The sequence below is a fragment of the Serpula lacrymans genome (genome assembly GCF_000218685.1).
Source record: "Serpula lacrymans var. lacrymans S7.9 unplaced genomic scaffold SERLAscaffold_4, whole genome shotgun sequence".
NCBI classification, from domain to species: Eukaryota; Fungi; Basidiomycota; class Agaricomycetes; order Boletales; family Serpulaceae; genus Serpula; species Serpula lacrymans.
In genome coordinates, this window is record NW_006763293.1 from 3,082,534 (window position 1) to 3,107,028 (window position 24,495).

The 24,495-nt window shown below is 48.2% G+C and overlaps 7 protein-coding genes across 7 annotated transcripts; 3 read left to right on the forward strand and 4 right to left on the reverse strand.

Moving 5' to 3' along the window:
- Positions 1-969: 969 nt before the first annotated feature.
- On the reverse strand, positions 970-2,406 carry SERLADRAFT_462607 (uncharacterized protein; the record flags this gene model as incomplete). Its single annotated transcript, XM_007316133.1, has 7 exons — positions 970-1,319; positions 1,398-1,427; positions 1,489-1,593; positions 1,680-1,701; positions 1,782-1,958; positions 2,031-2,266; positions 2,329-2,406. The coding sequence occupies 7 exons, from the start codon at positions 2,332-2,334 to the stop codon at positions 1,263-1,265; spliced, it is 633 nt and encodes a 210-aa protein (XP_007316195.1).
- Positions 2,407-2,491: 85 nt separating this feature from the next.
- On the reverse strand, positions 2,492-3,574 carry SERLADRAFT_462612 (uncharacterized protein; the record flags this gene model as incomplete). Its single annotated transcript, XM_007316134.1, has 4 exons — positions 2,492-2,886; positions 2,939-3,200; positions 3,256-3,338; positions 3,393-3,574. 4 exons carry the CDS (start codon positions 3,498-3,500, stop codon positions 2,719-2,721), a joined length of 621 nt encoding a protein of 206 aa, XP_007316196.1.
- A 2,255-nt stretch (positions 3,575-5,829) lies between these two features.
- On the forward strand, positions 5,830-8,627 carry SERLADRAFT_435880 (uncharacterized protein; the record flags this gene model as incomplete). Its single annotated transcript, XM_007316135.1, has 5 exons — positions 5,830-5,916; positions 5,970-6,064; positions 6,118-6,713; positions 6,788-8,125; positions 8,185-8,627. The coding sequence occupies 5 exons, from the start codon at positions 5,830-5,832 to the stop codon at positions 8,625-8,627; spliced, it is 2,559 nt and encodes an 852-aa protein (XP_007316197.1).
- Positions 8,628-9,122: 495 nt separating this feature from the next.
- Positions 9,123-11,248, reverse strand: SERLADRAFT_462621 (uncharacterized protein; the record flags this gene model as incomplete). The annotated part of the gene is made up of 3 exons (XM_007316136.1): positions 9,123-10,875; positions 10,932-11,156; positions 11,211-11,248. The coding sequence occupies one exon, from the start codon at positions 10,541-10,543 to the stop codon at positions 9,284-9,286; it is 1,260 nt and encodes a 419-aa protein (XP_007316198.1).
- A 1,745-nt stretch (positions 11,249-12,993) lies between these two features.
- SERLADRAFT_447311 (uncharacterized protein) lies at positions 12,994-18,651 on the forward strand (the record flags this gene model as incomplete). Its single annotated transcript, XM_007316137.1, has 12 exons — positions 12,994-13,294; positions 13,353-13,438; positions 13,624-13,749; positions 13,806-14,419; positions 14,474-14,679; positions 14,740-14,988; positions 15,040-15,593; positions 15,644-15,670; positions 15,720-16,251; positions 16,306-16,591; positions 16,642-16,870; positions 16,924-18,651. 12 exons carry the CDS (start codon positions 12,994-12,996, stop codon positions 17,401-17,403), a joined length of 3,690 nt encoding a protein of 1,229 aa, XP_007316199.1.
- Positions 18,652-19,154: 503 nt separating this feature from the next.
- SERLADRAFT_462626 (uncharacterized protein) lies at positions 19,155-20,452 on the forward strand (the record flags this gene model as incomplete). Its single annotated transcript, XM_007316138.1, has 2 exons — positions 19,155-19,451; positions 19,529-20,452. One exon carries the CDS (start codon positions 20,173-20,175, stop codon positions 20,347-20,349), a length of 177 nt encoding a protein of 58 aa, XP_007316200.1.
- Positions 20,453-20,953: 501 nt separating this feature from the next.
- On the reverse strand, positions 20,954-22,689 carry SERLADRAFT_462627 (uncharacterized protein; the record flags this gene model as incomplete). The annotated part of the gene is made up of 5 exons (XM_007316139.1): positions 20,954-21,716; positions 21,780-22,012; positions 22,065-22,176; positions 22,231-22,385; positions 22,442-22,689. 5 exons carry the CDS (start codon positions 22,671-22,673, stop codon positions 21,231-21,233), a joined length of 1,218 nt encoding a protein of 405 aa, XP_007316201.1.
- Between the last annotated feature and the right edge of the window lie 1,806 nt (positions 22,690-24,495).

A 24,495-nucleotide genomic window follows, 5' to 3' on the forward strand; every position in this document is an offset into this window, starting at 1 on the left:
ATGATGGCGTAGTTCTGTGAATATTGACCGACTAATGAATACTTCTCCCTGGAAACTGGATATTGCCATGCTTGTATGTGGCCAGGCTTGAGAGGATTTGTGACGACCTTCCACACTGGGCTGACAAGTCAGCTACCCGGGCAGCGTCTGAGCGGGCTCTTGCAGCCCTTCAGGGCGATGCACAATGACAGGGTAGTCCATTGATGCGATGTAAAATGAATGTTTCCTTTGATCAGAGACTTTTGACGAGGACGTCATAATAATTTGGTGTTAGCAGTAAGTCATGGGCGGCGGAGGAAATGAGTACGCCCGGTTCGATGTGTTCATCGTTCTGCGTGGACAGATTCAATCTCCCAATCTCGGACAAGAAGATACCTATTTTGGAAACTGGGATCGAACGGAATCTTCGAGTTCTTGGAGATCTTTTAGGAAAGTCTCATCTCAAGACAATACATCGGCAGCATATGGGTTGCACCCTCGTCCAGATCTGCCCCCATCCCCATCAACAAAGTGAAAATGGGATATAGCCATCGGATATCGCGCAAACTTTCCATCAACGTGTCCTACACTGGCAGGTTTCTCTTGTATGTTTCCGTTCCTTGTTTCTGGCAATACGCACGTAGTGCTTGCACGAGCAATACCCCATTGTCAGAGAGTCCTGGCTGTTTCATGCGATGGATAACGCCAAGTTTCACGGCTTTGGTCTTGTCAGAGAAGTCAATATTCTTCATGATCTCTTCTAGTTCAAGTTGTTCCTTGCCTGCGAACAATGCTGGTTCCTTGCATCTCCACACTGTAAGCTGGGCGACGTCGAGAGTGATCGACAGCTCTTTCTAGACCTTCTTTTCAAGTCTGCAACGCCGTATACATCGTCCCCACCAACTCTATCTTCCCACATCGCACGTATCTCTCTCGTTCCACTACCAGAAATACTTGGAATCAAGCACCTGCCCTTATAAGGCTAGAGTCAATCAGATGAGTTTTCATTTTTTTGACCCTCGGTGCTGATGATCGAGATATCTCGTGGACAACATCGGCGTCCTGCCGTTTACAATCTGTCGTTTGTACACTACGCTTGGAATAACACGGGAACGGACAGTCTGAAAATATATAATCGAGTTGGTACAACAAAACGCACGAAAGAGGATAGCTACAATGGATGATGTACAGAGAAAAATAGCCGAACTCTTCAGGCATAGCGCCCAGAACAATGAAAAAAAATTGAAGGGAATACCACAACACCGTTTTTTGACACACTTGGCTCAAAGTGCTTCCTTGGCTTGCTGAGCCAGCTCCTTTTCTATCCTCTGCTCCTCCAACTAACGATGAAGAAGTTCGTGACGAACATGTTAGCAATGGAACAAGTCAAGTATCACGAGCCTAGGTGATCGACGTACTAGATTGGCCCAAGAATGGTCTGCGGGAAGCTGCAAGAAAAAAGGATTATACGTTTTAGTATATTACGTCCATAGGCACGAGGGGACGTACATGTCGTATAGCTACTGCCTGTGCTCGGTGAGCGTGGGTCAAGGCACCAGCAGCGATCAAAACCCCTATAGTCAAGCCTTGAGCCCACATACGGACCTGGACCACCTACAACAGTCCGACACGCCGACGCATCACGACATGGTAAGCTCCTCATCATTCCAAGCGCATACAATACAACCCAAGTACCGTACCTTGTGTGGCGTTGGTACCAATCTGTCAAAGCGAGAAAATATTGAGTATATGTGCTCGGTCGTGCTAAAGTGCAATAATGAAGGACGACGAGAATCACGCACTTATCACGCATGATGATATTCCCTGCAACAGCCATGGACAATGCCCAGCTCCCAGCAATGACACTAAGCTGATGTTTGGAAGCCCACTCTGCGACCTTATCTTTCACATTCATCTCTCCCCACCTTTGTCGTTCCGCCTCCGCCTTTCTATCCAGCTCCATCTTTCCAGCACCAGTCCTAAACGGAGATTAGAAGCCAGGCTCAAACATTAATGATGACGAAATGCAGCAATAATTTAATGAGACAGACCAGTGCTCCCTGTCATACTCCAAGCCACGATGTTCAGCTCTGATGGACACCAGTGGCGCTACTATGATCACGACACCCAGCGCCTTGAGAGAGGGCGGGAGTGCTCGGTAGTAAGCCCAGCGACGGTTGAGGTAGTAAAAGCCTGGCAATGCTATAGCTGAGCCCATCAGCGCCCCTTCAAGTGCCCCTTTCGTGGTGACAGCATTGTGCTCCTTGACTTCTTTTTCGCTCAGAATCTGCGTGATTCAAGGTGTATGTTAGCGAATACAGGTTTACCCTTGTTATTTGAATGATTTGCCTTCATTATATCTCCAGATAATCAACAAACGAGGTGGGGAGGTTAGTGTTTGTTTGGGAGTAGCATTTCTCTCAGGCCAGGAATTCGAATCAGCTCAGTGACGACATATCTCTTGATCGTGTGGCTGACTCGGACTACGGGCGCTTCTGTCATACTATTTGGTAAAAGCAGGTCCTCTATCCACCACAACTTATTGTATCGCTCAACGCGTATGCATCACGACGGTACATACTGACGAGACTAGCTAATGTACTGTGCAAATGAGACACGGGGCTTCCGGGCGATGCTTACTTTGCGGCCATAAATCAGGTGTCGAAAAAGTTGGACATCGCATATCCAGATATCATAGCTCGGTGATCCAAGGACTCCCATCAATAGACACGCAGCTATTCATCCGCCTCTAATGGCCCCAAGATCCTTCTTGCTGATTTTTAAAATCCCTCCACTGAATCTACCAACTCCCATCTTGAGCCCCCTCTCTCTCTTTGCACGCGACGGCTTCGAGTCAGGGTCCAGCACCTTCTTCAGACTTGGGTGATAGTTCCCCAAGTTCTTGGCCTAAGGGGGCAGACGTAAGCTCATTTACGACAGGGAGCGGATTGGCACGCACCTCTTCCAGATCTTGCTTCTCTCGCTCTTTCTTCTTCCTTTGAAGCCCGTCCCGTACGTGCTTTGCAGCGTTATTGTGCTCCCTTTTGCGAGTAGCTTTTTCACCTGCGCCTAGAGATGCGTGGCCGGAAAGCTCCAGGACACGCCCCGCAAGCGCTTTTTCTCGTTGAGCGTGCGTGAGGTTCAATTCGGGGTTCAGTGAGCCGGAAAGTAGCTTCGTGTGAAGTAAGCGATGAAGTATGGCATCATTTTGTGCGTGTGTGCTGTACGACGAGTTCGGTCAGAAATAGATAAAACGCAATATGTATCCCAACTCACAATTCATCGTCATTTTTCTCGTCTGCTGCTGCTTGTGCCGCATCTGCAACAATGTCGGTCGTGACTTTTGCTATCCTGGATGACTGCGATCATGTGAGACTGGAGAGCGAGTCTGAGGGTTTAGGAGGATTTCGTACCATGAACGCTTTTTTCTGAGCTTTCAGTGTCGGATTTGACTGTGCGCCCTTGCGTGACGGGTCGCAGAAGACGATCTCATCAGGTTTACGACTGGATGAGGCTGACATGCCTAGCCTAAGAAGCAAGGAAAAGAATGTAGCCTGTCCAAGCCGTCAGTAGCCATTCGATCATAGCGCCACCCATGTGGGGATACCTGTTGACGCTGAGATAAGCGCTCAACCGAAACTGGTAAGGTAGGCTTCATGCACACACCACTAACGTCAGGTGATCTGTGACAGCCTGTGATCCACTCAAATCCATGCTTGTTGTGACACTGCGTCCGACTCCATTTTCTTAATGGCAACTGCACATCGCATATTTCTGACAATCGGCTCACACGGAGTTGGGCGGAATCAAGCTGCAAAACTTTCTGTGCAAATTTTTAAAACAAAAATAAGGTTTTGTGCGTGCCATTAGATATATACAAGAAAGTCACAGGTAATCATGTGACGTTAGTGGTGTGTGCATGAGCCTTAGCTTAGTGATCACAGTGCTGCAGTCCGTTCTTGGGCGCTAGTTTTCGCCAGACTGAAAACTTAAGAAAGGCCCTGTGGGGAGGAATCCTACAGGGTGCTTTTTACCTCTCAATAGTAGTGCCCACAGTTTCGTCAAAAATTAAGCCCAGGGTCATTCCCTTTCTTTGGAGTGGTATTTATCGCACGACAGCACGTGCACTACATAGAAGATTTGCTTTAATAGCAAGTAACACTACGAGCATTCGCCGAAATCACTTGGTGCGACATACCAAAAGCACAGCGCTGACTGAAAGCCTACTATGGCTATGCTCCGGACCATAATTGGGAGTGAAAAGGTAAACAATGGGTCTAATATCGCATAACTATTCCTTTATGGGATGAGCCAAACCATCCCGTTCTAGGATATGACCGTAACATCATAATCACAGTAAGCCTATTCTTTGACTGTTGCAGATAATTTTGGCTGTTCCAGAGCTGCCACTTATCTTTCCCTTTGTGCGACAGGGAAATGCAATCCCACAAAGACTAGCAGTGAAGAATAGATAAAGACCAAACATGTATATTTTTACCTTTTGATTCTTTGTTCAATCTTGGAGCACACCGGTGAAAGTTTTCCATTTGCATCTCTGGTGTTAGACTGTTGCAACTTGCTATTTTGGCAATTGCTCGTAGTGTAAATAATTTAGAACACTCGAAGTCTTTAAGGGTACGGCTTCTTTTATTTCAAGTGGTGTACATGATCCATGTGTCTCGCATTGCGAATTTGTTTTTCCTAACCTGTCAATATCCCCGATATTGCAAGTGGTAGAATTGGTGAACGATTGAGGTTCTTAACAGCTGCAACGGCAGGGCGGTTCTTGCCAGAAAGGGTGTCATTCAGTGGATGAAGATATGATTCAGACGAACGCTTGAGAAATAATGGTAGGCATGGATGCAAAGGTGTAGTGGACGAACTTCGGGTGCGAAGAGGAAAATGATGGTTTGGCCAAAGCTTCACGATCGAGTAGGTGATCCGGGCTCACGTTAGTTTTGACCAAGACAGTGGATGAGGTGTTGCCAATTGCACATACCGAGCTCCTATATAGCTACAAATTTATGTGCCGCATCAGAAAGGAGTGAGCGGCGCGGGCCGGCTTGGTCCTGAATAGCCGCCCACTAAAAATGAGAAAAGCAAAGAATTTTCCTGCATGTTGACACCCTAATTGATGCGGCCCAGATTCGGATTTGCCAAAGTAGAAGCTATATGTAATCGCCGTGTTTCGAGCGACAGTATGGTGTCAGCAGCGGTACATGTCTGCAGTAAAGACATACTCTGAGCAATTGAGTGGTTATAGAAGTTGCTGAGATGAGATCCCCTGATAGGGTGTGGCACCGGAGGAAATAGGCATTAGCATTTGCGTTCCCCTATGTTCTGGGTAGTAAGATGAGACAGTCGCGGAAAGAAAGAGCGGGGACTGCCGGCAGATCGCTGCTGACTAAGTGGATAGATCTTGAGGAGGGATCGTGATAGTTGCTGTTGTCAAGCGCATTGTGTTTGTATCTGGTAAATGTTCGAAATAGAGACCTCCGTTTTCTCAAGCTCTCGAATGCATACGGCCTTTTTATTCTTCTTTTTCCTTCTCTTTCACTTTCTCTTCTCTCAGCGGAAAGGTGTGCTTAATTCGACATTCGTTGTTCGACGAACTGTGGTTGCACTTCATTCCCCTGTCTCACACTGCACTGGCATCTGCACCTTAAGAGATCATCACAGGCTGCAGCCTGCACCGCCAGCTGGCTTTCATCTTTGACCCTTCTTACCCACACACCCGCCTTTGTTCGTCGTCTTTCTAGCAAACACCTCATTCATCGCGGAGGTCTGCCTCTGTAGAGCTCGAACTCGGCACGAGCTGTACTCTCCATCTGCCGTTGCTCTCACTTCGCCATGTTCAATGCATCGACCACTCCATGCCAGTGGGGAAGCGATGCCTATACCTTTTCTCCTTCACTCACTATCAGCGATAGTTGTGCGGTCAGTCCTATTTGTCTCCCATTAGTACTCAAGTTCCTTAATCGTCTATCTAGATCAATCTTATCTTCTCTGACATCCCATTCATATCCATCGGTATATTAGCTTTCGGTATCTCTTTCTTTTTTATCCTGGTCAAGCGCTTTGTGCTGTGCGTCTATTTCTTATGTATTTCATTAGACGCCTGTTTGACATTTTTCATAGGGTTGCTATCTGCATTTACTTCTCGGTTTTCTTCGCCTTTTCTGCATCAATATTAGACCTAGGGCAGCTTGTCGCACATGGTCTGAAGGGTGTAGAGCCGGCAGATATTGGTGCTACAAGGCCTTTATTGCAAGGGCGGGAAGTCTTTCTGGCAATTTCTGTCGGCCTTCGCTTTCTTTTCTACTGGATCTTCGTTGCTGAAGCACCGAGAGGAGAGTCGCAACCCAATCCTGTACCAAACAGAAGTTGGACAGACTTTCTTGTGATTGAAGCTAAGGAAGGATGTCACAGCGGAAGCTGGGACCGTTGGGGGCTGACCGGTCACATTCTTAAACTTGTTCTATTCGCAGCGTCAATCGCCATTCTCGTACTGCAGATCTTGTGGCGTATCGTAAGCTCGTTTCACTATTATGGCCCCATATATGCAGCGGATACTTCCCTTGAACTCGTGGCCTCAATCCTATTTATTCTAAAACTTATCTTGAACACGTCAATTTCGCCCGTGACACCCCGATGGCGTACACTCAGAGAATACTCCGTCCCCATCGTTGCCTTGTTCTTGAATGCTGGTATTGCCATTGGGAATCTTATATGCTGTGAGTTCTTTCTTCAAAAATCAAGAAGTAATCAGTATCTAATTGAATGCTGCCACGCTGCATTTCTCGCCTAGTCGCTTTTACCGAATCAACTTTAGGCCGCTTCTTACAGGCTATCGAATACTTCATCCTCATCGTCTTCATCTTGGTAGTTGCTTTCCATCGCTATGAGAGTGGCATCCAAAGACCTGCTCCGCCAGTGCAGCAAAATATCATGATACCGGAGAAAGCCCGTGAATCCACGTTCCGGATTACCCCTCCAATCGTACCCACACCGACCATATCCATGATATTCAACTCTTCGTCACTGAATCAGGCTAGGAATGCTAGTACAGAGGCCATCCGGCGTGCTTCCCGTGTCTCGTCCTGGGTTTCTGCCAGGATCTCCAGGCAACGCTCGATAAAGGAGGACAAAGTCCAGCTATGGAGCCAAAAGGTCGCTGGAGACAGCCCCTTGCCTAACCAGCCAGCGGACAGTTTACGCCGTAGGGACAGTATAGACTCTGTCCTCTCAGAAGCTTACAAAGAGAGTGCCAAGTGGGATAGCATGTCTTACTCGACTGGATTGCATCCGGAAACTCCGTCGGCTGCTCAGCCTGTTCACAGTGAGGCCGATATTCCAATCATAGGGGAAAGGTCAGCGGGAAGCAGTCGAGTGCTTGACAGTTCGTCGCAGAGCGCCAGTTCTCGAAAATTATTGACGACCAACCTTGGCATCAAAATTGCGCCGTCTTATCCTTCCGTGCTGTCTCAAGATCTCGAAGGTGACCTGACAGTGGTCATGACAGCCCCAGCCGATACACAATCACAGGATTCCCCCATCTATGGTTTAGACGGGATTTCTCGTTCTATTCTTCGAACGACGGACACCAATCAGAGCGTTCCTGGTACTCGCAGTACTAGCGTCTCTCTGGAGGAGCTTTTGCGCCAGCAAAATGACTTGGACAAGAGCATTGCGGCCCTCCGTCTCTTTTCTCCTCGTAGCTCTACTACCGGGTCAACTGAGGATAAATCCCTCTCCGAGAGCCCAAGCCCAAGTGGTCGTGATGCACCTCGCCATTCAGCCTCTACGGGACTACGTACAAATTCCACTATCTCTCTGAGCCATTTCCCGGATCCGCCTTGGTTAACCACGCCTATTCCTGCTTTACCGTCCCCACGCCCGATACCCCTCCTGCGGGCAATGGAAGACCGCCGTTCGCGCTTGACACTCATGTCTGAAAATAGCTCCACAGCAGTCCCGTATCCACCGAGGATGCCTGCTGCCCAGGACGATGTGTATAGCTCCAGTCAATCTCAGCTGCTACCCGAGTCTCCCTGTGGAGAGGACGAGTTTACGACCACGAAGGCGGTTCGAACACCCAGATTCGATTCTGGAGGTACTCAATACGATGTCACGTCCTTCATTGGCGGTGAGTAATTTATTTTCTTACTCGTGTTTCATGATCGTAACTGACTTGTGTGTGTGAAGATCTCACATCTCCGGGCGGTCAAAGAAAAGGATCAGGAATCATAGATAAGGAGTCATTTGCTGAAACGGACATGGGTACCGGGTCTATCGTCAACAGGCCCAGGCCCAATCCTACTTCCTCCCTCCTCAAACCTCCCACATTCATTTCCCAGCCACGCTTACCCCCGAATGCGACATCCCCCCTCGTACCGCGTAGGGCGAGGTTGACCGGTCTTCCAACCTCTCCTGCGAACGACAGGATGAAGCTTTCTCCGCTGTCAAAGCTTTCAGTGATCGATACATTACCGGAAGAAGAGACAGAGAACGTCAGGCCTCACACTCCACCAGTTGCCGTGCCATCCACATCACCTGCTCCGATGCTCACGGTCAGCTCATCATCGGGGCCTGATAGATCACGCACGGGAAGACCGCTGGGCCTTCCGCCCCGGCCACGGCTAGGTTAGGCCTAGCTCATACAGCCAAAACACCCAACTTGTACGGACCGCCCGGGGCGATTGAGCGCCGAGCGTTATCGACCCCCGCCATCGTTTTACTACTTTTTTCCCCAATCGTTCGTCCCGTTGATGGTTGGACGATGGATTGATGATCTGGGTGTCTAGACTACAAGAAACAGCACTGGGTGTTGGTTGGCTTGATTACGGAACTTTTGCTAGAACTTTTTGCGTTGTATCTAGTTTTGGTTATCACCGTTGCAGACTGCTTTTGAAACGTCCCGACCTCTCTTATTTTGCTTGGATTTACTTGCAGGTCTGGACTGGTACAATTGTGACTGTAGCCTGGGCTGTTAATTCGTTCTGTATTATCTTATCTTATTATTCTTTTATGGTCTGCAGTCTTCTGGATCCAAGGATTTTATGTATATTAGTCTGATATGTAAAGTAGGGGAGACTACTAGCAAAGCAAAGCTTCCATCAAAATCTAGCGTGCTAAATTTGAGCTTTGAAGACAAAACAAACAAACTCCCATCGCATTGTTTCAAAACTATCACATACATGTTCAGAACAGGTAGCTACGTACGTACTATAATAACAGGCCAAAATCAGCTACATATATAGACATGCCATGCATGCATCAATTTCGAACATCAATGATCATGCACTCAAAAGTGCTCCACAGTAAATGTCCATTTACCCTCAGTAATATCAAAGCTTTCGAAATGCGTATCCTTCATGGCTTTCAGCCTCTTCAAGTGCTTCACTGCGCTTGGTTGCTTCTCGTCTTTGATGGGTTCCCTCGTCGCCTTATCCACAGCCCAGCATCGCAGTAGCACAATCATTGCGCGTACATTCAGCCCAGTCCCAGCAGGCGGTTTGTCAGCATCGTCACTGTCAGGGTAGACGCTACATTCTTTGTCGTCGAATCGCACGAGCTCGCCCAGCAATGCGCCAAGTTTGGGGAGACCCGTGAGATCCACCGGCTCCAAAAACTGTATTTCACCGTAACCAACACGTCCGACTACAAGCTTCTCGAACGCTACCAGCTCCTCATATCCAGCATGAACGAGTGTCTGTAGGTCAGGCTTAACCCAGTAGTCTCCGTGCTGTAGTGGCGCGCTCTCCTTGTCAGCTTTGGCTGGCGACTTTGTACGACTGTCGTTGATTAGTGAACTCGAACTTTGTGCCGTGAAGCGGTTTGGCATATTGCGGGCAGCTGGAGTTGGAGATTCTGCAGTTCGATTAGGTGCTGGTGATATCGTAGTCGATGATGCCAATTCCTTCTCTCGCATGACTTCCTTTTCTCGAGCAGCCTGGCTCAGAGCGGGACTAAATGTGATTTTTCCAGGGCTGCTTCGCATCCCTGGTGATCCACCCGATTTGCTAAACAGATCTGAAGGTTCTACTTTCTTATCCAATATCAGCTTCTTCACGCTCTGCCTTCCCCCACTACCAAGTGAGGGACTGGAACTTCTATTCAAAAACGCATCAGGTCCCACAGATGCCCTGCCATCCATACGGCTGAGGGACAGGGCATTAGGTTTCCCAGATGTGAGTGATAAACCACCGGAGAAACCATTAATGCCTTGTCCTCCCATATTCGACATGGACGCCGACGATGCGAACCCACGTAGTTTGGAGTTGGCGGGGGTGTAACCCAATTGTAAACGTGGCACAACTGATCGGGTCGGTACATCGACGAAAAAGCCGGGTTTCTTTTTGGGTTGCTGTTCAAGTGTAACTGCTCGAGGGCCAGGTGGCAACATGGAGAATATGGGCAGGTTGCTCCCGATTGGTTGATTGATAGATGCCGTTAGTGTGCCTTGAGCACCTGGAGCACTTGCAGACGCATTTAACATCCCTGACTGCCCGAATGTGTTTCCAAATAACGTGCTGCCTCCTGTTTGACCCGTAGAGGTTGACATGCCAAGGGTAGGGGCAGTGGGTTTAGGCGCATTGAACAAGGAAGACCCAAACGTGTTTGTGCCAGCCGCAGGTTGCTGCGCGGTTGACTGCCCTAAAGGTTGTCCAAATATGCTTGTTTGCTGACCAGCTCCTGCCGTCGTTGTATTCGCTCCTGTCTGACCAAAGCCACTACTAAACAATCCTCCTGACCCTGGGGTGGTTGTAGCAGGCTTTGGCGCGAACAAACTGGTGTTTTGGGCAGGTTGTTGCTGAGTCTGTTGGTTATTTCCAAACAAACCTCCAGTATTGCCAAAAAGCCCAGTATTTGGTTGGGTCGAAGGTGGGTTAAACACTAGCACTGAGGTATCAGCAGTGTGAAGAGAACTGGGAGGGTAATAATAAGCGTACAGCTAGTTGGTTGTGTTTGATTCGGTTGTTGTTGGTTGCCTTGATTTTGTTGGGGTTGACCGAAAATGCTCCCACCAGTATTCCCAAATAGGTTTCCTGCCGGTTGGGTCTGCTGCCCCTGGGGCTGTGTCTGACCAAATCCGCTGAAGCCAGTAGTTGGTGCTGCCGGTTGAGATGGTGCGCCGAATATTGATGGTTTGGCGGCATTATTGGCATTGTTGGTACCTTCGATACCAATGACCTTCAGTTTCTAGTTCAACTGTACGAAATAGAACTCACCGAAACTACCGAAACCACCTGCAGGCTGCGACTGCTGTGGCTGACCAAACAAGCTGGTCCCTGTCGTGTTGGTTTGTTGCTGATTAGCTGGCTGACCAAAGGTATTGGTGCCACCGAGGGCATTGTTATCTGGAAAAAGGTAATGAGGATTAAGAACTTAAGAGAAGACGAAAACGAACTTGTCCCGAAGGTCCCAAAGCCAGTGGTGGGCTTATTCTGTTGTCCAAATCCTGAACCGAAAGTACCTGCTCCGGTAGCGGGTTGTTGAGTTTGCCCAAAGGTACCAAAGCCTGTGGTAGGCTGCTGTTGCTGCTGCTGCTGCTGCTGTTGTTGTTGTTGTTGTTGGTGTTGTTGTGTTTGACCGAAAGCGCCACCACCGAAGAGGCTTCCAGTTGTATTTGGAGCATTCGCAGTCTGACCAAACGACCCGAAAGCGCCACCTGTCGTCGTGCTAGGTTGGGCAGGATTCGTATTTCCGAATGTGTTGTTGGCGTTGCCGAACATGGAGTTTCCTGTTTGTGCTGAAGCACCAAAAGCACCTGTCGAAGGTTGCGTGGTTGTGGTCGAACCGAAGGATGTTTGGCCAAAAGCACCTGCAGTTTTACGGCCCTGCTGATAATCTTGCACTCGAAGTTCCTATATCCGGACAAATAGAATTGTGCTGAGTCAGAAAAGCGCGCTGAGCTGAGCTGGTGTGGTAAGACGTAAGGGAAGTACTTCCTCCATAACGTACCTCGAAGGAAGAGCCACGATAATGAGGCATAGCAGTCATACTCTGATACTGTACATTTTGGTTTGCCTGATCTTTTTCGTTAAATACACTGAATGGTGGATTGGCTGTTCCCGTTGTGACTGGCGTTACGCCTTCGAATGCTCCTTGCTGCGAAGTTGCTATTATGAGAGAATACATGAGCTTGAGCTAAGTTCGCGTGGACGAAACCAAAACCTACTTGGGGTCGTCCCAAAACCAGTTGCAGGTTTATTCTGTGAAAACAGGCTTCCACCACCACCAAAGGGACTTGCAGCGTTTGCGGTGTTTGTGGAAGAACCAAAAATGCTGGATGTGGTTCCGGATGGTCCTGCAGCATTGTTTGCAGTTGATCCAAATGTCCCTCCACCCCCACCTCCGCCAAATGTCGAGGGAGCGCCTCCAAAAGCACCAAAGCCAGTGGCAGGCTTAGGAGCACTAAAGATGGAGTTGGTAGTTCCGGTTTGTGCAGGAGTGGAACCAAATGTGCCTAAAGATAACAGTTAGTTATTGAGTGGGGTAGGCGAGGCAGAAAAAACAAACCAAAGCCAGAGCCAGTATTTGCATTTGTGGTAGGTGTGCCCAAGTTGCCAAACATTGGGTTTGCCTGAGGTTGCTGCTGAGGCTGGCCAAAAGCACCTGTTGAACCAAAGGCTAAATAATGGTGGAGTTTAAATAGGTGTTCAGACGTGACTTGAACCGCGCCAAATGACTTGACTGACCTCCTCCGCTACCGAAAGTGTTGGGCTGTCCAAAAGCAGAAGCACCTTGCTGGGGCTGTTGCTGCTGCTGGTTCTGCTGTGGATTGGCCCAGGAAGACTGAACAGTGTTGTTGCCAAACATTGTTTGATGCCCTTTTGTCGTTTGTGGCCGTTCTCGTCGTCGCTGTCGTCGAGAAAGCTGAGCTGGACGCCTATAACAGAGCGGAGTTTCAATTACAGGCTTTTCCAATGCTCCTTTAATGGAAGTACATTCCCACGATATGGTGTAGGCGCGTATAGGAGAAATTTTAGAAACGGACTCGGTGGGACTGAAATGCCAGACGGTTCAGAGCGCACGAAAAGAACGCCAACGTTCAATACACTAGCAAGAGAGGAGTCATTCAGAAATCCCTCGAAAACAGGATCCACCTATCCCATCCTCAACGAATTCGTTACCCCCCACATCGAATCTTTCAATGCTCTCTTCGACGATTCAGGACTGCCAAAAGGCGACGGCGACGGTCGGGGTCTTCTTTCTCTTGGACTGAAAGACATAGGCGAACGCGTCGTTTTTGATGGAACTGGGGTGGTGGGATCAGAAAGCGGTCCCAGTGGCTGGGGAAACAGATTGAGCTGTAAGTGTCATTTAGCTCATGATACCTGCTCTACACTTTTGCTGATAACCTTTTGAAGTTTGGATCGAGGAAGTATCGATCGCGAAACCTCAGGTGCCGGAGAGAGATACGCTCAGTACAGAAAGGAGGGTATATCCTTCTGAGGTGAGTATTTTCTGTTTTATCGCATAGCCATATTCGCTCGTTATGAATCTGGAATCCCTTGTTATTTTCTTTGCACATGCTTGGAGACATGGAGAAGTGCTTCAAGATCCTTACACGGCTTTTCCCCCCAGTTTATATTACAAAGTGCTTACTTGACGATTGATATATACTGATTTCGTTTATAGGCGCGGGAGCGTTTGACATCTTATCGAGGGCGTATGCAGGCCAAAGTTTGCTGGAAACTGAACAATGACACCCATCCCAATCAACACGTAATGAGAGACTGCGGTCTTGTGCCAGTAATGGTTCGAGTAAGTGGATCCAATCCGTCAAATAAATCTTTTCATAACATAAATTTTATCACTAGTCGGTCAGATGCAACCTTCGATCTCTTTCCTCCGCAGAACTCGTCCAACACAATGAGGAACCCGAGGAGTTTGGAGGGTATTTCATCATCAACGGGAATGAGCGATTAATACGCTATCTCATCCTCCCTAGACGCAATCACGTCATCTCTCTCATCCGTCCCTCATTTAGTAATCGTGGACCTTCATATACTCAGTATGCAGTTCAAATTAGATGTGTTCGTCCCGACCAGTCAAGTGCCACCAACAGCCTGCATTACCTCTCGAACGGCAGTGCGACACTTCGATTCAGCTGGCGAAAACAAGAATATGTTATTCCCATCATGCTTATTCTCAAGGCTCTTGTTGGAGCATCTGACAAAGAAATCTTTGAAGGCGTCATGATGCAGGATTACGACAACACATTCCTGACTGATCGAGTCGAACTGTTATTACGCAGTTTCAAGATGTACAATCTCTACACGGGGGATCAATGTCTTGAGTATCTCGGTGACAAATTCCGCGTTGTATTGGGCATGCCAGAAGACTGGACAAACCAAGCATTGGGTGTCTGGCTGATTCAAAAGATGATTCTTGTCCATTTGGAAACACCACGAGAAAAATTTCGCATGCTACTGTAAGGATCTAACACTCTCATCTTCACTTGTCCGTAATCATAGTATATCTCTAGATTTATGCTGCGGAAGCTTTATGCAGTGGTATCCTCCTCTTGTTGCTCCGACAACCCCGACTCGCCGCAACATCAGGAGGTTCTGCTTCCCGGATCCTTGTATGGAATGATCATCAAGGAGCGTTTGGAAGAAGCCTTGAACCAAGTGAGGAACCAGATTGCTACAGATGTGCGAAGGGCAGAGCCCCCACCGGACTTTTTGGATAGTGAGCATTAAGATGTGTTTACTGGAAGCTCTCCACGTTTATAACCTTTACCCCTTATAGAACGCTACATCACTAAAATTATTAACAGAGTCAACTGGGATATTGGGGCAAAAATGTCCAACTTCTTGGCCACTGGCAATCTCACATCACCTTCGGGTCTCGATTTACAACAGGCGTCTGGGTTTACGATTGTAGCAGAGAAACTTAACTGGCAACGGTATATCAGTCATTTCAGGTGTATACATCGTGGTGCTTTCTTCGCAGAACTGAAAACCACCACCGTTCGTAAACTGCTTCCTGAAGCATGGGGTATGCTCATATCTTGTCCCCTGTGCGGCCATGTATTTATGCTCTTTTCAGGTTTCCTCTGTCCGGTCCATACGCCCGATGGGTCTCCGTGTGGTCTGCTAAATCATCTTTCACGAACATGTCGCATTGTTACTTCGCCCCTAGCGGTTGCTCACATACCTGCTCTCCTGGTGGGCCATGGGATGACACGAGCCTTCTCATCATCAATAGATGGCAGAAGAAATTTATGTGTTCAGCTCGATGGGCGTGTGATAGGTTGGGCGAAACCTGCAGTTGCTCGACAGCTCGCCAACCATCTTCGCACGTGGAAAACGGAAGGGAGGCACAAAGTACCACTTGATCTAGAGATAGGGTATGTCCCCGAGTCAAAGGGGGGCCAGTACCCAGGACTCTTCCTGTTCTCCAGTCGTGCAAGAATGATGCGTCCAGTGAAGTATCTGGCGAATGGAAAGGATGATCAGATCGGCCCTTTCGAGCAAGTGTATATGAATATCGCTGTAAAGCCGGAGGAGATTGAGGAAGGCGTATCATCACACGTAGAACATGCCCCAACGAACTTCTTGTCTATCCTTGCGAACCTCACGCCATTTTCTGATTTTAATCAGGTACGATGCGTCCTTTTCTTGCGTCTGTACCATACTCAACTATATAACAGAGTCCGCGAAATATCTATCAGTGTCAGGTGTGTCTTAAATTTTTGCTAACGCATACACCAAATTCAAATTGCTTAGATGGGTAAACAAACGATGGGGACGCCATCAACAGCTCTCAAACACCGGACAGATAATAAGCTGTACAAACTACAAACAGGACAAAGCCCTGTTGTTCGACCGCGACTACATAACACTTATGCCATGGATTCTTTCCCTAATGGCACCAACGCAATTGTCGCCGTCATTTCTTACACTGGCTATGACATGGAAGATGCCATGATCCTTAATAAATCGGCCCATGAGCGCGGGTTTGGTTACGGCACTGTGTACAAGTCACAGATTGTTGACCTCAAGGATATGCGAGGAGCTTCCAAGTCGACAACTGCCCCAACCCTGCATTTTGGTCTTGGTGACGACATCCGCACAGAAGAAGGAAGTCGTCAACATGCCTGCTGCCACTTCCTGGACCGGGATGGTTTACCTTATATAGGGACTAAACTAGATTCCGGCGATCCAATCGCTGCGTATGTTGACGACACTACCGGTCGTACTAAGTTTGTCAAGTACAAGGGTGATGAGCAAGCTCTCGTGGACGAAGTTCGTCTGTTAGGTAAGATTTTCCACTATATATTTCCCTCAAAACTGGGCTGACTTGCCGTGCTAGGTGGCGACGCAGGTGATACTGAACTACAAAAACTTCATATAACATTAAGGATCACTCGGTCTCCTGTTATTGGCGACAAATTCTCATCGCGCCACGGACAGAAAGGTGTTTGTTCGCAGAAATGGCCAGCAGTCGACATGCCGTTCACAGAGAGCGGGATGCAACCTGATGTTATCATCAACCCGCATGCTTTCCCAAGTCGTATGACCATCGGCATGTTGGTAGAGAGTATGGCAGGAAAAGCTGGCGCCATGCACGGCTTAGCTCAAGATGCCACACCTTTCCAGTGAGACATGTTGTTTTGATCTTTTCAATTGAGTTGACGGGATTTGGCAGATTCTCTGAGGAAGATACTGCTGTCGATTATTTCGGAGAGCAACTACTTGCTGCAGGTTATAACTACTACGGTAACGAGCCTATGTATTCCGGCATAACTGGCAAAGAGTTCGCTGCCGACATCTACATCGGTGTTGTCTACTACCAGAGATTGCGACACATGGTGTTAGACAAATTCCAAGTGCGAACAACAGGCCCGGTGGATCCTGTCACCCACCAGCCAGTAAAGGTATGTGCCTATTGATTTTGTTTGTGACACTTCCTCCATTGTGCTGCTTTTAGGGTCGTAAGCGCGCAGGTGGTATCCGTTTTGGAGAAATGGAGCGTGATGCTCTTATTGCCCACGGAACCTCGTTCCTATTACAAGACCGTCTGATGAATTGCTCCGATTACTCGACAGCATGGGTCTGCCGTACCTGTGGTAGTCTGATATCTCTCGGCTACGACGATATCAGCTTAGGTGAAATGTCTGTTGGCTCATCTGGAGGGATACGATCGACTGGCCCAGGTGGCGAATACTGCAGAGTTTGTCGTGCTACCGCAGAGGAGGAAGAGGACCGCGCTCGTCAAGCATTGGCGACTGGCCAAAATCCTCGACATGGCACCCATTCCGACATTACTGTCGCTATCAGTTCTCAAAATGTATTAGGACGGTCAACAAAGGGTGGGGATCTGGATGTGGTCGCAGTTCCTTACGTTTTCCGTTATCTCTGTGCTGAGTTGGCTTCGATGGGTATCGCCATTTCGCTAGAAGTTCGTTGAAGTTACCGAACTGATCTGGGTATGGACATATCTCATAATTGCATGTATATTCGGATTCCCATACGAAAAGTAAAGATATCAAGCACAATGTGTGCGTTACAATAATACCACAAAAGACATGAATATAAACACTTTATAAACAGGCGAAAGGAAGTATGGTGAAATGTCCCTTCTTACATTACTTAGTAGGTATGGGCTAGTATCGCTCCCAGAATAAAAGTAGTTCCAAAAAAGGGTATAGGCGGATTTAATCCGAGCCAGTAGTTGAGATAGAAATGGATGTGGAAGTGACAGAATCTGCGTTTAATAATTGAACCTCAGGTTCATTTGTGGTAGATAGGTGTTCCTGCCCACCCTCCAAAAGAAACTCAACAAGAGAGCTTTGCAACTCGGCGTCAGGTGCCGGCGATGTTTGCGTCTGAACATCTGGGGGAGGTGATGGATAAGGATTACTGAAGTCCATTGCTTCGGTGAGTAGGTTGGACCGAGTCAGGAATATATCAACAAGAAGGCGACATTCTTCGGCACTGGTTGCATGCGAAAGCAACCGGCGCATGTCGCGTGCATGTTCGCCCAGCGATGCAGCAGGCGTGACAGACCGTACACTGGTCGCCGTTTTGGTCAGCGAAGCAAAAGCACCTTTTGAAGATCTACGCTCAGGGGCCTGGACGGTGGACTGCACGGGTTTAACGGTAGTTATCTGAATGGGGATAGTGGCACGTGCTGAATCGAGTTCCGTGTTTATAAGCTGAGAGCTGGACGATGACAGACTCTTCTTAACAGCGTCGACTTCAATCACAGGAGATGTACGCGTAACTCCCCTCTCTGCCTCGTCGTTGATCGCAGTAGGTAAACTAGGGACGGGAGGCTCTGCTGATGATTTCTGGTCCCAGCTTGGGACGGCTTTTCTAGGAATAGGACCTTGTGGACGATAATCCGATGCGGGTTGGTTCTCAACAGAAATATGGGTGTCAGAGGAAGATGGTGAAGCAGGAGGATAGCGCGGAGGCACAGGTTTATTCACCAAGGGAGCAAGACTGGTCATGGATTTACTGGGTAGAAGTGGGACTTGTGGTGATTGAGAGCCACTAATGGTATGCTTGCGGTGCGGTCCTTTGGTATGAACTTCAAAATTACCATCCAAACGCACTTTTTCCGCCGAACCGTTCAAGGTCAGCCTAGAAATCATCTTCTGCAGTCGACCTGACTTTTTAGGAGTGGTCAAAGACGATATACTGTCATTTGCCCTTGCCACTTCTGGGATGTCAGGTGGGCCCTCTGCCAAAAATTCAATCAATTCTTGGGCGCTGGCAGATATCTTGGGGTTAGAGGTTTTTTGTGAAGGACCCTTCTCTTCTTCAACCTCGTCCATATCAGAACTACCCGTGCCCATAACATCGTCGAGGTCCAATGATTCTCGATTCCGCGCGATTACACGGCGGGGTTTAGTGCCATCCACGTTAAATTGTTTTGGGAGATGCTTTTCGCGATTTTGGGCCATGTTGGTGGTTGAAGCCGGTGGCATAGGGAAAGGAGCAGTTTCGCTGCGCGAAGATTGACGTACTGGAAAAGCTGAAGATTTTACGACTGGGCTCGAAGTAGAGGCCGAACGGAAACGAGTAAAAGACTCGCTAATTTGAGGCGCGGCTGAAGCCGAGCTCATTTGCCGAGGTCGACTAACTGGGGGCTTGGCGGAGGCTGGATCTTGTACAAACTCTTCGTCTTCAATAATTGAGTCGACGTGGCGCAACGATGGTCTTTTGGTCCGCTGCTTGATTGGCTCCAACTTCGCTGGCGTCGGCAGTTTCTGCGTGGTGTCAGGGTCGGGTGTTTGCGTCAAAGCGCGGGCACCAGACTTTTGACGCAAACGCTCCTTCTCTCTGTTGAAGACCTGGGCCAACCATCAATATTATTCTGTTGAGAGTATATGGAAACAGCTGTACCTCCATGGTTTTGAGCCGGTCAGGAGTTAGCGAGACCTTCATGGTAGAACCAGAACGCATCATGTTGTCAAAGTCTTGAGACCGAGAGTCGTCCTGTATGTCCAGGTAAGTAGTTGACTGATTGCACAATATCAGAATTCCTTACACTAAACGTCGACGATACCGGCGACTTGTCACTATAGATTGATTGCTTTGCAACAACACTTCCTACGGATTCTGCTTTTTTATGTCCGTTGCCATGGTCATTGCCTGTAGGATAGTCACTTGAAGTTCGGCTATTTGCAACAAACATTTTCATCGCCCTCGCCTTCTCAAATGAGGTCCTGGACGAATGAGCAACAGGCGTGGCCACTGCGTTCGGACCGTTGTTGGGAGAATCAGTAGATATGCGCGAGCGCGTCCCATTCCCATTGCCAGTGGTTTGTTTAGGAGGCAGTTCGGAGTCATGAGATGCTGGAGTACGCTGTTCGCCTTGCTTTTCACGGGAAAATGACTTGCTTCGTCGCGGCCTTGTCATCTTGGAAAGATTCTCGATTTGCTCGTAAACTGCGGATTTGGCGTGAAAAGATCAAAACACAAGCATCAGTATATTTAATGAATACGGACCTTTCATACTCTTGAAAAGGTTATATATCGATCCATCTTCGCAGAGTGCAACAAAAAGGTCTTGTACGTTTGCCGTGGTTCGACTGCTATCCCGGGTCGCAACACGCCCTACATTTGATAACACGTTTCTAGACAATTATCTTCAGTAATGAATCGTCGTGCAATAGAGTAACATACTCGCAAACAGATCTATTTTCCATTGTCTTATCAGCGACAGCACATGGAGAATAGGAGGACAAACGTACTCCAAAATTGCGGTCAGGTACAAAGCAGCTGGCGTGAGCAGCGCTTCTTTTGGAGGAGTGACACCGTCAACGTCCATACGCTCATACAATCGCGACTCCGCCTCTGGGTCTTCGTCTGTATCACTCAGAGTCGAATATGCTTCGCACTTTAACCTCAATAGCTGCAAAAATGTCGTAAGAGATGCAGCGTTGCAGTTGATAAGAATGAAATAAATATAATTACTTCAAACATCCATTGCAGATGAAAGTTGGCACCCTTCTCTGCATTTCTGCTATGCGAAGAGCCAGAGCCTGCGGCGCTCCCAGTGCGCTCCCAGTGTGCCCTCAACTCCACCTCAGCTTCCAAGAGCGCCTCCTTCCCTAGCGCTGTTGGCAACACCTTGTGCAAGCCTGCTCTGAGTTGATCTGTCGCTAGAGAACGAGCGACGCTGAGTATATTATAAAGAAATTCGTCGAGAAGAACGTTGATAGATTGAAGAGCGTCGATATTGAGCTTTGTGGGACGAATATCGGACAAAATAACATCGGCTGAACGTGAGGAAATGTACAAAGGAGCTATTGAAGAGTTGTGAACAGAGATGACAAGAGCAGCGAAAATGTGGAGACTGACCGTGAACCTGAGTGGGACCCGCCATAATGTTGTACAGGAAGGAGAGAGCGAAGAGGACGATAACTGCAACAGGAATACGGCAGCCACAGGTACCGTGCTACCAAAAATGAGATCAGATCCCGAACTTTTTACAGGGTATATATTTGCTGATTCAAACTCGCCAATTTTATTGCTTCCTCAGTTGGCATCAAAATATTCCTTTTTTAAGTACAGCATTGCGATCATCACCGTCATCTAATTTCTCTGTATCTAGGTGAGCTAGAATGGCCTCCCACTCCATTTGATCTATGTAGTTCTGCGAGAATACGAGAACGTGACCCCCACTTGTGAAGAAAAGTACAAAAACAACCTTTCCACGACAATGCTACATGTATGATGCATATATGATGACCCGTGTGCGTGGGTAACAGTGCACGCCGTGATTCACAGCAGCATCTTTTCCACAGCTTCTTCCTCGCCAGAATTCTTGTGTTTCGGCCAATCAGCTTCAGCAACCTCATCAACAGGTCCAACAGATATAGATGAGAATTCTTGTCTGTCCACCACCAAAGATCCTGGCTGTCCATCGTGATGTAAAGCTGCATCTGATGCATTGGAAGATGCGGTATAGTGTGTCACAGCTCCTCCTGCCGCGTCTGGCACTGGTCCTGTCTTATTTGTGATTTTTGCTGTGTCGAAAAAAACAAGGCCAGCCTGAATCATTTGCGATATCGGCGCCGACGGCAGATCGTCTAGTACCAGTGATTTCGGTACCCCAGAAGACAACGGAATCAGGAAATCATAATCGTCTTGCATTGGCTGCGGTACGTCTTCTGGAACACCAGAAGGTCGAGAGTAGTAACGGAGAGGAACTGCGGCATTTGGTTTTTTCATGCCTAATTCCACTGGGCCAAATATGTTTCGCAGTACCTGATTGTCAAGAAGTTTTCGCTAAACTTTTGAAAGAAAACTAGAATAGCAGCAGACACTTACCCATGGCCCGAGTACGGCATGGCGCTGGGCTGAAATAATAGCTTGTCGCACATGTCGTGGTTCTACTCTATAAGATGGGAGAATTTCGGGAATCGGTCCAAGCGATGAAGGCAATCTTGGAGTGTAGGGCTGCGTAGTTGATTTTACAGGAATCGCTACGTCTGAACCTGGGGCTTGATGCAAGACTTCGTGTTGCATAACATCAATGGGCGTCGTAAAGTGCTGAAGACAGCCTACAATATGATGTCAAGATACCTCTTCACCGTAGGACTATGAATCTCTTACCTAATATCGAACAAGGTAAAGAAGACTTGGGATGTTTCTCAACGTGTGTTCGAAGTTTCAATAACGAAGAAAACTTCATCCCGCAATCTTGCCAACGGCAGAGAAAAGGACTCTGTTATAGATTCCGGTGAAAATGACAGAGGGCCGCTCAGTATAGACAACATACCTTTTTATCTATGTCTTTTGTATGTAATAAAAGATGTACACCCAATTTTTCACCACTGTTCAGTATAGCATTACAGTTTTGCCACCGGCAAGGGTTCTCTGATATTTTAGACAACGCTTGATCCATCACATATTTTTCAAGAGGAGCATAAGAATCTAATAAAACATAAGACATAAGACACCATATGTTATCACAAAGAGCTGACACGTACCTTCGTCGTTCAAAGCTTGATCACTAAGCATTTGTCTCGAAGCATGTTGTTTTTTTCTTTTCTTGATAGCTTGCGTCACCCATGAAGGAGCAGAAGGAACAAGTACATATGCCATTTGCTTTCTCTTTTTCCCTCTCTTTAATTCCGAAGGTGCATCGACATCACCCACATTCATAGCCTCGACATCCGCCACCAGACTCTTCACCGACGCCTGTGGATCGTCAATTATCATCACGTCATCATCCACTCCTGGCAGGGCGTGTGATGGACCAACTGGTGGAGGTGATGGTGATGACGATGGTGATGGTAGGAATAATGGAACACCCTCCTCAACGTAGTTGGACTCCGATTGTTGTGGATGGAGGTCGAAAGTTGACGACACGGGTGAAGAAGCGACCTGTGTCGTGCGGTACTCCTCAGCAGCAGGCGTAGTCAGTTCAAGAATTTCTGGCTCCTCTAAAGCCTTGTTCGATGGGCTTGGCATCCTCGTCGCATCTTCAATGACCGATACGTCTTCACTTTGAGACTCCGATATCGTAAGTTCGGCTAGTTCCTGCGAGGGTGGTTGTGTCTCCATGGGAAGGTCTGTTTGTGATGGCGGGGCCGTTGACGAGAGACCATCATGGGGCGCTCTTGGGGCCAATGAGGGGCCAGATACTTGAGGTACCACCGGCACATCTGCAGCATTTATGGGATGCATTTGATTTGACTGTACATGTGACAAATTTTGGGTTTGTGCTGATGGGGCATTTATGTTTCTGTCCTGGTGTTCGGGGGCCGCCGCTACTTCAACGTTAAATCAAGAGTGTACGAGAAGATGTGATTAGTTTACCCACCAACTGGTCTTTTATCCATCGCGGAGACCACCGTGTTACCAATGGCTTTGGGCTGGGCTGGATACTCCATTTCCTGTTGCCTTCCTGACAGACTAGTCGTGCTAGATCCACCAATGGCTTGAGACTGGGCTGCATGCTTCGTTGCCCGTTGCCTTCCTGACTGACTAGTTGTGCTGGACGATCTTCCCAATGAGCGCAATATATCCCTGGCAAGGCGTTTCTTGTCGGCCTCTGCTGGGGTACGAGGTTTATTGACGTTGTCCCTTCTAATGGGATTAGGAAGAGGGACATTTACAGGTCCCCCCACAGCAGCTGACGATGAGGCGTTCGCATTAGGTGGACCTGGCTGAGACCTGGCCTGAGTAGCAGCCTTAACGCTGTTGATTGCCTGTGCTAATGGATTCGGCACTGGAGACGAAACTGGTGGTTGATATTGGCGCATTTGGACATTATATGGAGCGTAAGGAGGGGCAGGTATGGTTGCAGGACCCGGTGTAGGGATCCAGTAGACTTGATCAAATGGGTTTTTGAGGTTTGCGTAAACCGGAGTCGATCCTAGTACGGGTGTACGACTATAATAACCCTGTGGCAAGGCTGTAGCGTTGTGCGCCGTAAATCCAGGAGTAGACACGAATGCAGGCTGTGTAGTGCCCGCAAAAACCGTAGCTTGATTACGAGTAGAGGTTTGGGCATGTGACTGCGCTCGAGTTTGGGCATCAAGTTGTACTCGAAGCTGAGCTTGCATCTGAGCTTGAGCCTGCATTTCTGCCTGAATTTGCGCCTGAACATGAGTCGGAGTCTGATTCATTGGCTTGTTCTGGGCCTGACTTTGGAATTGAGCTTCCCGTGGAGGTTTACTTTCCGACGGTGGTGCTGAGTGCTGCGAAGCACGAGATGTGAGAGAGATGGGCACATTGGTGAAAGTGTGAGCGGGATCAACCGACTGCGAAGGCGCTGCCTGCTGAGTGGAGCTTGCTGCATTTACAGTTGTACCTTCTCGCGTTCGGATAGCTTCGAATGAATTGCTCTGAGGCGTAGTTTGAGGTATTGGCTGTGCGGACGTAGAAGCCTGTGACGTCGCTTGCGCAGATGCCGAGCTCCAAGATGTTTCCACCGACGCCTTATCCGCAGTCGCGTTCAATTTCGATGCTTGACCTTCGTTCAATAACGCAAGGGCTTCCTGTAGAAAATTTCTTGTAAAATCTGGGCCATATTGCT